Source organism: Chroicocephalus ridibundus, chromosome 1 (genome assembly GCF_963924245.1).
Source record: "Chroicocephalus ridibundus chromosome 1, bChrRid1.1, whole genome shotgun sequence".
In the NCBI taxonomy this organism is placed as follows: Eukaryota; Metazoa; Chordata; class Aves; order Charadriiformes; family Laridae; genus Chroicocephalus; species Chroicocephalus ridibundus.
The window spans coordinates 100,485,142-100,499,367 of record NC_086284.1 but is presented as its reverse complement, the minus strand read 5'-3'; the positions used below and the strand labels follow the sequence as shown (position 1 = coordinate 100,499,367).

At 41.1% G+C, this 14,226-nt stretch overlaps 1 protein-coding gene across 3 annotated transcripts in view; it reads right to left on the bottom strand.

Moving 5' to 3' along the window:
• DSCAM (DS cell adhesion molecule) overlaps positions 1 to 14,226 on the bottom strand; it is a 461,329-nt gene that overhangs the window by 162,041 nt on the left and 285,062 nt on the right. For 2 of the 3 annotated variants that reach the window (XM_063345273.1, XM_063345266.1), the window contains exons 6-8: positions 12,877 to 13,152; positions 10,040 to 10,336; positions 8,944 to 9,219 (exon numbers count right to left, since the gene is read on the bottom strand). In XM_063345273.1, the coding sequence (XP_063201343.1) occupies positions 8,944 to 9,219; positions 10,040 to 10,336; positions 12,877 to 13,152 (849 nt within the window). Of the gene's footprint in view, positions 1 to 8,943; positions 9,220 to 10,039; positions 10,337 to 12,876; positions 13,153 to 14,226 lie in introns of those variants that run through there. The other variant, XM_063345282.1, reaches the window with a different exon arrangement.

The following is a 14,226-nucleotide window of genomic DNA, read 5'->3' as shown; positions in this document are numbered from 1 at the left end:
CTGTGGCTCTGCATAGTAAAATGAAAGTCGTCCTCTGCTTTATCATTAGAAATGGTTCCCTAGTGGATTTTCGTGCATCAATGCTGTTGCAGGAGCTGTGCCAACAGTATAAAATACCTTTGGCAATGAATACTCACAATACACGTCCATTGGCTGACGCAAAGTAATAACCACCAGACTATGTAGCCTGTTAAAGGCAGCCACGTGACCCTAGATTTCATGTGCTGGGAATGCAAAAGCCAAAACTGTTTTGTCTCTGCACAAACCCTAGCCACAATCTAGTCATTTGTAAGTTTTCTCAGCCACCGTTTCTCCTAAACAGATCCATCCCTTGTGGGTTATGGTCTGAGCAATTGAACACAGTCGCTGAAGCATTGGATTTTTCTGCTTCTTTTTTGTATGTATAGAGCCTTATCAGTAGGGCATGTCATTCATCAAGCTATCTGTTAACGGCATTTACTGAGCTGAGCCTCATATCCTGCTCCCTTGTTGTGTTCTAATGTATCCCATCTTGAAAAGTGGGAATATCATTCTATTCTTCATGCCATTCTCTAAGTGTATGCATTGAAAAAAAAAAAAAAAAAAGAACCCGACTAATTCTTGTAATGCCTCTGCTGTTGCACAACATTTCCCTCTACTTGTAGGTTCATTAGTTACCAAAATTAACTCTGTATTCAAACATCTTGAAAATCTTACCACGACAAGTTGTGGTATTTTTCAGGAGCTGTCGCTGGGTGCGGCAGAGCAAATGCTGTGGTGCATATTTCCCAAGGGAGCTTACGAGAAAGCCTTCACCCTTCGCCTTAGTCCCCACTCCCCTTTCCTGCAATGCAACGCTGGTAGCTCACAGGATCCCTGACGCTGTTCTGGGAGCTCCTCCAAAATAAGAGAGGATGTAAAATGTTGTGTAGAAACCAAGAGTGCTTTTATGTCACGTCTCATCCATCTATTGAATCACCTCCTTTCAGCCTCCATTGTGAGGAGAAAAGTGCATGCCCTTATCATATGAAGCACCCTGCAAACCTAGGATGGTGGGAAGCTCTGTTGCCTGCCCAAGGGGATGCATTTGCTATTTATTTTTTAAAAGAGAAAACTGTCTTGATTTGAAGATAAGATAGCAGCTTCAAGAGTATATTAACACAACAAGCATTTACCTGATAAAAAGTCTCATAGCCTTGTAGGCTATGTATCCAGAAGCACTTACCAGTTATTTTTACTATGCTTTTGGAACCTGGTCCATAGCTATTGCCCTTGTTTAGCCCCTATGCAATCTAAAGTGATCTTTGCCCTCAGGTAACACTGTGAAAAGTTGAAACCAACTAAATCACTATAGCTAAAAGTACCAGATTTAGATGAGAGAGGACTTCTACAGAATGATCTCTGGCTCTGAAAATCATTTCCCGTGAGTAATTTGACTGGTTTCACACTACATTCCCTTTCACCTTTATCCTAGGACTATAAACAAGCAACCGATTCTATACCACCCTTCTGTTTCACAGGGTTGATACCGTCTTTTTTCTTGCATGCTACCTATTTTACATATTGATTTGAAATTAGGCCAGCATACTCCAGACCTGCACTATCATGTGCATGCACAGTCTCACTTTCTATATGTACTTACACACACACTGCTAATAGCTCCCACTTAACTTGATGCAGTAAAGTGCTTAAAATTTTAAAAGCAATTTTGACAAATATATAAGAAAGTATTTCAAATATAAATGACAGAACACATACGATTGGCAAAATAAAGAGCAAGAATGTGCCTTCTTCTAAAACCAAAGTAAAGCTGCATTGTAAGAGAGATAAGAGAGAGAGCTTTTGATAAACCCAAGCATAATATACAGATATTCTGGAACTCCTTAGCCGAATCTCTTATTTGAATATTAAGGCTCATTTCATATTGTTCATGTAATTAATAAACACACACATCCATACACCAACTTAAATTGTGTTTGAAAGGTATAAGGCTGTGCACAAAACCAATGAGTTTTAATTTAGATTTAAGTGAAAAGTTTTGTATTTGTACATACAAATTCCTCATCGTGAAGACTAGGATAGTAATGAAACAACTTTAACGTATATTTTTGGGTGACCATTTTCTGCAGCATCAGAGGTGAAGTCAGTAGGAGTACAGTATGTTAGAACTGTACTGCTACAAAATAAGACACTCAACTGCAGCATCCACATGACATGAGCTTTTAAAGAATGTAAGTCAGCTATTTTAATGCAAGGCTAATCTTGAGTTGGTGTATGTTGAATGGCAAAAAATTTACAGACCTGTCATGTCTCACATATTGAATACCAGACTGTTTAATTCTTCAGGTACTTCTACAGGTAAGATGGTGGGGTTCTCACTACCAAAGCATACACTCCCTTAAATCAGGCTGCTGACACTGCTTGCTCCCCGTAACAAGTCCCCATACCCATTACGTGACCTGAGAATGACTGTTAAGTGGATTTTTGTAGGATCTTTTGCACGACTGGACGTTCTCATCCATTCTCACCACACGAGCCTTTCATGATTTCTGCATATGACAACTCCCATCGCTTTGGGAGATCTGAATATTTCTTCCTGAAGAAGTTGCAACAAGCTTGGAGGGATCCAAAGAGATATTGCATGGGAGAATGAAAGAAAGGCAGAAAGTGATATAATGAAAGAAGCATCTGAAGGACCTCGATGCCAGAAGTTTTTTTCTCACTCAAATTATTGGCAAGGCTGAGTCAGTAGGACAGATAAGAAGTTACGTCTTAGATAGGTGCATGAAGCTGAATTCACACTTGCCATAATCCATGCCACAGACTGAAGCATAAACAGATTAGCGGAATGTTTGATGACAGCATACATCATGGTCCCAAGAACCCTTGAAAGATTTCGCCTGATGTTTTTTCCCTTTTGCGCCTGCATATTTTTCACGATCTAAACCAGCCCTCCCTGAACTGATCTGCAATGCAAATCCACCAATAACATTTTATATATTAGAAAAAGCTAGATACTTCCCAGAAAAGATGAAAAGAATCTATTCAGGTAGTTGCAACATGAAGTCATTTAGAAATATCTCCTCTTTGGTTTGCTTGTTTTCTAGAAAGAAACAGGCTGGTACAATTCTTTTACGTGGTTCACAACAGGTGAAGTGCTATCACTTTGGCATTAGGCAATGAGAAGGCTTCTAAATCAATGAGATATACAAGCTCTACAAGATCAGAGACAGTCCTTTTGAACACCGCACTTTTTATTTTAATGATGCTGCACCCGTCCCTCTCAGGGGCTTCTTTTTCAATTAATTTCTGTCAGAGAAGTGTGAATAGCAGCAGGCTGTTTACATGAGAAGTGTGTCCCATGGGACTGATGAAAAGAAAATCATCACTTACTACTGATGGCTTTTACTGTAGCTGAGAAAACTATTACTATAAATTACATAATAAAAAAAAATGGAGATAATGACTCACTTCTGTTTTTAAAATGCTTTGAGATCTACTAAAATGTTGTAGAGGAGAGGCTGCTATTATTATTTTACTGTCTTGCCACTTGAAGGGTTGTTTTTCAATGGAAATATGAAATTTACAGATGGGGTGGGTAATATAACCTCTTTCTTTGTTTGCCAACACTTCTCATTATAAGACTATTCACGTTTGCTTGCCGTTTGACTTTTGTTTGGATAGGATTTTTCCAGGCCAGGTGTCTGCCTCAGGCTGAGTCATTTCAGCTGGAAAGTTTCAGCTACAACCGTTTGGCCATTTCCAAGAATAAGGCGGGAGGATGGAAAAATAGGGATGCAGTATATATTGATCCTACCATTAAAAAAAAAAATACACTGGAAGAATCTAAGAAGTCCCACCTGCTACACGGTTAACAGCATGGATTTCAAGTTTGGCAGGTGATGGCACTAGCATCAGATATTCTTGCTGTCCCTATGAAAAGTCATCAGAAGGGTGCCCAAATTTTGCAGTCTGAGCAAAACCAAGTAAATAAATAGACAAACCCCCCACAGATATCACAACCTGAGAAGACATTTTCCGGTGACCAGCAGCTAAGAGCTCCCAGGTTTTGAGCAGCACTGATCACATCCTAGCACTACCTTCAGTGTCTGAGTCAGTTCCAGCCACGTGGGGCAGATGCAGTCTGGTGAGATGTGAGGAATCAAAGTAGACGGATTTGCCTCTCCAGGGTTCATACAGCTGCCCATGCTGGGCCCAGGAAGCACGAAAAAAAGTTATTTCAATGCAGAAAGTAAGAAAGGACACATGGGGGGCAAGGGACCAGAGTAGGGAACCAGCCTGTATTCCTGGGCATGCAGATAGCAGCAGCAAGTGATGGAGCAGAAGCTCAAAGTGGTGTCCAGGATAAGAAAAGGGAATTACAGAATTGAGTTTAGGGGCAGTGGGGGCAACTCAGAAGCTGGGAGCCGGCTTGTGGTGGGATATTTGCAGAGGTGATGAGGGCTGGGAAAGTGGAGTTGGGAAACTGTCTGGGGATGCGAGACTGGGACAAGGAAGCAGTGGGGTGAGGTACGGCACTGACTGAAGGAAGACCCACAGGAAAGGGAGACAGACTGAAACCCAGTGGAGATGGAGAAAGTGAAGACTGGCAGAAAGGGAGAACTGTAACTGGAGGCTGGGAAGAAAGTAGAGGGGCTCTGAAGGGGAAGACTAGTTTTGAGTCATGAGAACAAGGTGCCGAGGAAATGAGGACTGAGATGGGAAAGACGTGGAAGACAGAGTGGTTTTGGAACCCAGAGCAGAAGAGCCAGGATTTGGGCAAGTATGAGCTGGAGAAGACTGAGGAGGACAGGTCATAGTTAGAAGGAATGAACACAAAACTCTACATCTTCTACAGAATATTCCTACCCTTAGGATGTCTGACTTAATAGTCCTCTGCCATCAGCAGATGTATATGAACCCCAGTGGCAAACCACTAGAGCTGAGCCAAATGCAGGGTAAGAAACTTGTGCTGATAAGAATAATTCTGTTCTTGGCAAGGACCTATGCAGTATCCTTACCAATGCTAATCTCGATGATTACTTCTGAGGATGTCAGTGACTACTGTTTCCACTTTGCAGGAGGGGGAGGAAAAAGGGTTCAGCTTACTTCACAAAAAAAGCTAAAAAGAAAATTGCACTGAATGCAGGCCAAAGCAAAACATGTTGAAAGGGTATTATTACAGTTGCAAAGGCAAACAGCCGACAGGTATAAAATACCAGAAATTAAGTATGTAAGTATAGTCGTAGTCTCCCCCCCTGTTAGGTATGCATTACAGGGTGGGTGGTTTCCATGGCTTTTTGTCAGAACTCAGAACTGGCCAATTCATTTGTCTAAATATAAAAAAATAATGCCAAGATGGCTTGATTTCCACAAAGCTCCGTTAGGACTCAGGCACGGTTCCAACACAACTATGTCCGCCAAGCAGAAACCTGCATGTTTTCCTGCCAACTTATCCACTCAGCTCTCAGCAGCCAGCTTATGGGATTGCTAGCTTCCAAGATCCAGGTTTTGGGACAGAGACAAGGGACAGGCAAGGGATGGTGGCGGGTGGCACGCCACATCTCCGTGGGACATAATTATTTGGAGCCTGCAGACCTCTGGGGTAGGTGGCTATGGGCACAAGGGCCCCAGTTATTCCTAAAAGATGGGACAACTGGTTTCATACGGTGTCTAATTGATGCTTCTGATCGGCAATGCAAAGAAGTAGCTGGCCTAAGGTCGAATAGCACATAATTGCCCAGCTTCCAGTCTTTTGGCTTCCTGACAGACTGCTAGGTGGGAGGCTGCACAGCAAGGCTCTGCAAGCCCCACTCTTGGGTTCCCTGATAGCCAGAATTTCATTTTGAAGTTATGGTCAAGAAAATTTTTGTTCTCCTATCTGAGATCTTACAGTGAGTTCCAAAGAATGCCCTCAAAAATTTTGCTCTCATTTGGATGTTTGTAAATCTCAAAATACTCTACAGAATGGGCAGCACAAATGGTGTATTTGATTACATGCTCATGCTGTTGCATATATTTATTTGGATGCTGCTTTTAGCAACTCCCCACTAATGACAGAACAAGGATACTTCATGTCCTGGAGAGTTTGGAAAGTGGGCAGTAAATGTGGCAGAGGACTGCAGTCAAGAAAGGCCAGTTGTATGCATAATGCAGATAAATGCTGCCCTGTAGAGCCAAATTCTGTATTCACCTTTGTCACAGTTCTCTCAGACAATACTAGTTAAATGACTTAAATCTGTCTTTCCCAGGGGGTTGCTAAGCTGGGTAATGTGACTGATCCAAAGAAGGAAAAAGAACTCTCAGAAGCAACTTCATTTCAATGGGAGCAGAGCTTTGGACATATAGATGCTATATAACAGCAGGTAAACTGGAAATATCAAGCCGTAGGCTTCTGAAAGTGAATGTACAAAATTTTGTTGATACTTTTAAGCTCAGTCAGTGCCTCAGTTGCCATTTGCCAAAACGGTCCTGATCACCCAGGTGGGTTGGGTGACTGGTTTGAGGTCACCCGGGAAGCTTGTAGCAGAAATGAGAACAAACCAAAGGGCTCATGATGTTGAAGATGTGCAATAATTCTCCCTCTCTTTCTCTGGAGAAGAAATAAGTATACTGATGGTATGAGAAGCTGAACTATAAATAAGGATATTTGGGCACTGATATTAACTCCCCTTATAATGTCATATTTCAGAGTACTTTTAACCTCCAGTATGAAAGCTGGGACATATTTTTTTATTTCTCGGAATCAAATATAAGTGCCTGAAAACTCATCACATTAACTTTGGAATCTATAAAATGAAAAGGCAGTAATATTTTAAAGCAACAGACCCCTTTTGACTCTTCACTAATATGTTAGATAAAATTACTACATAGTTACAGAAGAAAACAATATATAGCCACCTAAAAACCACTGACCTCCAGCTACAATAGCAGAACCTTGAGAATTGTTCAGATCTGACATACAAAGCTCACCTTTGACATTTTGGGCTTAACATATGAGGACAGGCTATTAACCTTTTTTTAAATAACAGTGTCTTGTCAAGGCTGGGGCATGATGAAGTACCTAGGGCACTTTGCAGCCAACTTTGGCAACTCCAGATCAATAGATATGAGCCACACTGACACATTTGCTTTGTATGTGCCATGGATCACTTTTCAGGTGCCACGGATCGCTTTTCATGCTGCAACTTCCACTGCTCCGATGCATCTACCTTGAGAAGCACATGCAGGATGCGGCTGTATCACAGGTGTGGTGGCAGCTCATCCCACTGGCACTCTTCAAATGTGCCACACGTTTATACAAGTTATTCAGAGCATATTCAGTCACTGTTTGAGACTTCTGACCAGCCAAAGGCCCTGGCAGCTGAATATCCAGAAATGTAGTAGAATACCTTCAAGGAAGTCAAATCATTGACAAAAGCTACAGTTCAATCAAAATTGATAGAGCTGGCAATCTGCTTTCTGAGGGAGAGATTGTCAAGTTTGAAATTGTAACCTAATGGAAGAAAAAACAGTATTGCACCTGAGGTACCAGCTAGCATTCTCAGTGACCAGTAACGTTTTGATTTAAATGCCCAAGGTGTAAAGATAGACTGCTGGATTATTTTTTTTTTTGTCTTGCTACATAGCCATTTGAAGAATGGTATCATTTAAGAGGCAGCATTCCCCACCAGATTTACCATGTTGAACTGTTGGTGCAGTAGAAACACAATTACTAATTTGACATTCAGTTCCTAAACTGCATCAACAGATCTGTGATATTATTTTATTACCAAGCAAGGTACCACATACATGAAAAGAAATGGTGACGTTAGCTTTTTATGCCACAGCATGTGACCAGTGCCCCTCATGGTCTCAGGTGTGTGAGATGTCATGCCTTTCAGAGTCCAAATTGCTAGTGGCTTAAAGCTAATGCCCTAAACTCTTGAAATAATTAGCAATTACACCACTCCAGACTGAAAACAAGAAAGGGCTAGACAAACAGAACAGAAAGAAGTTAAATATCGTATGTCTATAACAAAGTCATTTTACCTTAGTGGCCTCCTCTGTATCTTATCCAAGAACAGATAAAGCTTCCTTCCTTTCTCTCCCCCCTCCATGCTCCCCGACCCCCCACCCCCCTCAAAAAAACCCAAAAAACCAAAAAACAAAAAAAACAGGAAAAGTTTCTAAGAACTTTAGGAACAGTGAAATTATACCTCAATTCTTCCTACAGGTTCACATGAAGTGCACTATTTAGTGGCCCCATTGCTCAAAACTAGGTATTACTGCAATCAGGTTTTCTGTCTTTTGTGTTCTTCTGAATAGGTCTGAACGTTGCCAATATCAGAATAGTCAGAACACAATACAAAAAAATACCTATTCTCATCAGTTGCTGAAGTCTTTCAGGGCCATCTGAACGTCCTTTTTTGGGACTATTTGAATGGATTTTAAGCATCCTATTAGAATTTCAAGTCACCTTTATTTACAGTGCTACCTTTCTAAGCATCAAGAACACTCAGAAAAGCACACTTAAGAGGAAAGCAAGGTTAATGCTTTTAGTTCCTGTCTCTGCTTATTGGCAGAAACACAAACATTAAATTTTACTCTTATTTTTTTAAAATCTGGAAAGACACTGGGTAATGAAAATGTGAACTTTGCTGTCCATCAGAGAAACAGTCATCAGTCACTACTGATTTAGTTGTTGTAGTGAAAACTGCTCACGCAAAGCTTGCTTCTGCTTCTGCAAGGCTTCCATTTAGAACGCAATACTTTGCCAGTTGAATGAAGGGGGTTAAAAGTCAAGAGAGAACAAGACACAGTGACTGACTAGCACCTATGTCATCATTAAAAATAAACACAAATCTGGACTAACCTTCTTAAGTGCTCATTATCTAACTGCCAGGACAATCCTATGCGTGCATTTTGCGTTTCCATAAACAACACAGCTATTAGCTTGGCTCTAGTTTTCTGAGTTGACCTCACCTTTTACTGTCACATGCACACTCTGGCTGGTGGAGAGTTGGGGTTGAACGAGGACATTGCATGTGTATTCGCCCTCGTCCACTTCCTTCTGCACATCTGAAAGCTTCAGTGTCCCATTGTTCTCAAATGCCACTTGGCGATGGTTAAACGGTAGCAGGTTAGAGTTTTTGTACCACTTGATGGAGTAATATGGGTAGCCGATCACACGGCAGTGGATGTAGGTGTCCCGTCCAGCTATTGCTGTGATGTTCTTCATTGGTCGAATGCTTGCTGGCCCTAAAAAGGTAAAAAGAAACTCTTGAAAACAATTCAAAGGTATGTTTGCTTAAGGAAACACGCATATAATTTTTCTGAATATAAAAATGTTAACAACATTTACAGATGTGGCTCACACAACACTTCTTAGCACTTGACAGTCTTTGCTTTAAAAGCTACTTAAGCAGTTTTCCTAATCTTTATATGCTCTAGTTTTTCTTCACCCTGCAGCATACATACTAATTATGTGGGGATATGTGTTTGCGTTATCCAACACTTGCCTGATAAAATCTTCGCTGCATTACAAATTAAAAGGCTGAGGATGATTTAATTAATGCGAAATACTAAAACTGATAGAAAGCTAGAATCGTGTTACACGTGAGAACACTGACAAAGGTAGCTGCTTTTTTTTTTGACGTATATAAAGTATAATACCATGAGGATGGGTATTATGCCATGTAGAGCTAGAAATGCAAGCTAAAGTACTGTATACATGAATAATTACAATGAATGTTGGACAAGTAAAGGAGGAAAGGAAAAGAAAAAAAACCCATGCACAGAAGCACTAAAGTAAAGAAACTGTGAACCTAATAGAGATGAGTATAGGAAAAATAGACTACAGAACACAAGGCAAAGGGTTCTTCCAACATTTAACCATACCATACACTTTCTAGATGGGGCTGGAGAGGCAGGGTGGGAAAAGAGAGCGGGGAAGAAAAGGAGAGGAAAAACAGTAAGTTGATTTTGGCATTCCAAGACTCATTTCATCACATGCAACAATCTTCTTTCTCCACTACAATGAGTTATGTGTGTTTTTTTGAGGAGCTGATTTGACAAGCACCTCTTACGTTTATTCGAGCCTGGTACAGGACGACTCCAGCAGAGTTGTTGGCAGTACAGCGATAAACTCCACCATCTCGGACCTGAGTGTTAGAGATATTCAGGTAACTGACCACGTTGCCTTCGGAGGTGATAATCTGGCTGATACGATGACTGCCGTCCTTCACAATGGGATCTTCATCCAGTGTCCAAGTGATCGTAGGCAGAGGAGTCCCCTTCACGTTGCACATAAGGGAGACTGGCTCTCCCGGGCTCACCACTTTCTCACTGAAGGCAGAAATGATTTTGGGAGTTCCATCTGCCAAGGGAAAGAAAAGCAGAAGAATAGTATTTACATGGTGTAAAGCTTGTTCCCACTATCCTGGAGCCTATCACATGAGCCAAGGTCTTTTTTAGAACCAATGCAAACAACTGTGTTCCAGGATGTAAGCCTAATTATTGAGAGAGTGGAACAAATTCTGGTAGTAAAGTACTTAGATGATCCTTTGCTTACTGCAGGTTTCTTTTTCATCTTCTGAGAAACCTGGTACTGACCCTGCCGAAGGAAAAGCACTCGAATAGATGGACCAGGGCTCTGCACAGCTATATAAACTGCCAGGTTCTTGCAGAAAACAATTGAAGCCATACACAGTTCATCACAAAAAGCATACAACAAAACCTCAACACATTTGGAATTTTTCTTCTCCTGGTAGATTGCAGCTCCTTGGAAAGCTAAGGATGAATCCTGTTGGCAAGAGCCAGGCATAACTTGCATAGGCTAATTTCACACAGCTGTGCCAATGCAGTTTAGTTCTGACCCACAATACTCCATTTAGAAAAGTAATAAATTAAGCTTTTCTGAATACAGATTGCCAGTAACAGCAGTGATGCCAATTTCTTTCTGTGGTCATTTTGTGATACAGATAAATATTCCTGTGAAATGAGAGCATTAAAATGCTTTCTCTTGTGATCTGTGTCACAATTTACTCAGCCTCTACCAGGCAAGTGAATAAAGAAAATGGATCGAGACAGAAACTTCAAGATTGCAAGGAGGGAGCAGGAGTAAATAACCACCTATCCAGAGAGTGCAGCAGGGTAACATTTAGGAGAGCCAACACTCTGCTATTACTTAGGAAGTTCTTTCTGAGATCATGCAATGCATGTTTGTTCTCCCTTGCAAATCATACTTTCAAAGCTGTATCTAGAAGGAATTTCAGCGTAATTGGGAGCAAAAGGCCACACGCCACAAGCAGTATGCAGAACACAGGAAGCAATCCAGTCCGAAGTTTGGACAACAGCGCTGCAGGCTATTGTCTGGTTTTAAAGAGCCAAGTGGCAAGTAAGCTAGCTTCAGTGCTCCTACAGTACTAATGCCCGCCAGAAACAGAAGGAAAAGGTGCCTCATTTCCTAGAGAGAGACCAAAGACACTTGAAAACTCACCTTATACTCGAAGCCCTTTAAAACAAGCCCTTCAGTTTTGCACAAGACAGAGGATGTCAGGACAGGACTGACGAGTCTCATGCTCTGTGTGATGCACTGCTTCCGCACACTATGTACTGTCTCTTCACGTACACTCTGCTATGTATTATGTATATGTCTGGGAGGCTTGATACCATGATTACTCCTCTGGAAATCACAATTCTTACATTGCAATTTCCGTGCAACATCACCCAGGAAACTGAGGGAACTGGCACAATGCGTGCAAGACTCCCCACAAAACATGCTGAATCACAGCAGAATTAAAAACAGGGCTGCAAAATTGCCTTGCTTGACACATAGTAAAAAACATAAGGCACTGCTGCTCTTAGGCTGCTGAAAGACCTTAGCAACCCTGGAGGAGCATTTGATTTTATTTCACTTCATAATTTTCTCCTCTGCCCCCCTCTCCCTTTCATTTCTGTCCCATCGGATATGTGACAGAGTTCTAATTTATTTATATATTTTCGTATCTGACTCTTTTCCTTTCCTGTGCTGTATATTAGATACTGTCATCCCTCAGAAAACAAAACAGCAGCAATGAAAAAAAGCTTTTTATCCTAAAAAAAAGCTGACACAGGACCAATAAATCTGTGACTGTGCACACTATGTACCACTGCCACCCCTCCTCCTCTTTTTTTTTTTTCTTTTTTAATTCAAGTGACAGGCTTTTTTTGGAGATGAAAGCAGACATTATTTTCCCAGTGAGACCTGAGTGTCTTTGAAATCTTTCCTGCTGTTGCTCTCTGATAACCTGCACTCTCTCAACATCATGATAGATTATCAATATGCTCTTTAGGCTTTCTTAGTCACGGGATACGGTTGCCGAGGTAACTTGGTCCAGGCAGGTAATCTCTTCTTTTTCTGTAAAGACTCTAAAAATAGTGTCCATGCCATGACTGCACTACAGCCTCATTAGTGAACTGGCTCTGTACAAATGGGTGACTTTCCTCACTTGATTATCACGTAGAACATTGTGTCAGTTAGTTAAGATGATCTCCAAGCCTTCAGTTGATACACCTAAGCAGAAAAACCATGCCCAGAATATGCTTGGAGTTGAATACAGATGTCTCATGTCTGGCTGAAAAGGTAATGTAAAAAATCAGCAGCAGCACCACCATCCACCCTCACCCAAAAAAAAAAAGTTAAAAAAGAAAAAAAAATTGACTGGAAGGACTGCTCGGAGGGATTTTTGTTTTCAAATCAATTTTTTCATTCCATTAGTTTTTGCTCAGAGTGGGGCACAATAAACACCACTGACAGTTCATGAGAACCCTCTTCTCTTGCTTAGGGTCTACTATCCCTCAGTATACAATGATGGCACTAAAGATGACATATTTATTATTATGGAGACCAGAATCATTAAAGAGGTAGCGACTGACCTTCTAGTACCACCTGAACATAGTCTTGAGCGGACATCTTGTCCTTGCGCACAAAGCACTGGTAAGCTCCACCATCACTCTTGGCCATGCCATCCATAATAAGGTTCTCCCGATTGACACCAGTGATCCGGACATTGTTACCAGGGTTGATGATTTCACCGTTACGATACCAGGAGAGCTCCTGGTCCTCGGTTCCCGTCACGCTGCAGGACAAGGACACTTGACTACCAACACTGCTTTTTACTTTCCGTGGGCTGATCGTGGCTTTTAGTGGTTCTGAAAATTTGAATCAAAACAAGGCAGAGGGAAAGGGAAATAGACAACATTAAGTATACGTGCGCATTTATGTGCAAGTAACAAATTCAATCGCAATTAAGGGGAACAACAAAAATCACCTCCACACCCTTCTGACAACTCCTCTCCCTCCCCCTCCGAAATAAAACCCAAAAAACCAAACCCAAATCAGATGACTGTGCTAAACAAGCATTTTTGACACCAACATCCATGACACAAAACACGTATCTATAGGGGTAACCTGTTTGGTACATGATATAATCCCATGCCTAAATGAACAATAAGCGCAGATCTAATGAGTAACACCTTTGGTGCTAAGGGCCCTCAATGTTCAGGATGGTAGGATGTTACTCCACATTAGTTCAATGTGTACCTTTGAACTAATGTGTTAGGTGCATTCCTGAAGCTCATCTTCTGGTTTAATTTCCTGCAAAGGAACCCCATTTAGATGTTCCAACACCACTCCCTGATGTGAACAAGTGCAGCAAAGGGTGGAAGATCCACGCTAAAATGTTAACAAAAGTACACCCATAGATATTCATCAGATCTGTACACGTGGAAATGTCTTTGTGTGTGGGCTCACTAGATTTTCTGTTTTGACATGGGAGGACTACAATATTTTCAAGTCAGCCTTAAGAAACAGTAGGACATAGGTAATGCAAGTTTTATATAGTAAAAAAAAGAGGATGAACAATGTTGAAGAAAAGTCATAAACATAAATGCAAGGAAAACAATCTTCTTCCTGCCACCTAACAGTTATCGGCGTTACTGAATGCAGACCTCATCTTATGCTTTGTATATATTGGTTTGATTTCCTTATAAAGATAAGGGACTACTATCACCACTGATATCATCTCTGCTACTAAATACATACCATCATATTTATTTTTTTACCAGCGTGCATACACACATACACACACATGTATACACACACTTACACATGAAAATTTCCTCAGCTGACTCATTCACTTTACTGAACTTTTTATAACACACAGGTTGGAATAAATCTTTAGTGGCCCATTGGGAACAGAGGCCTGGAAAAAACCACACAGGTCA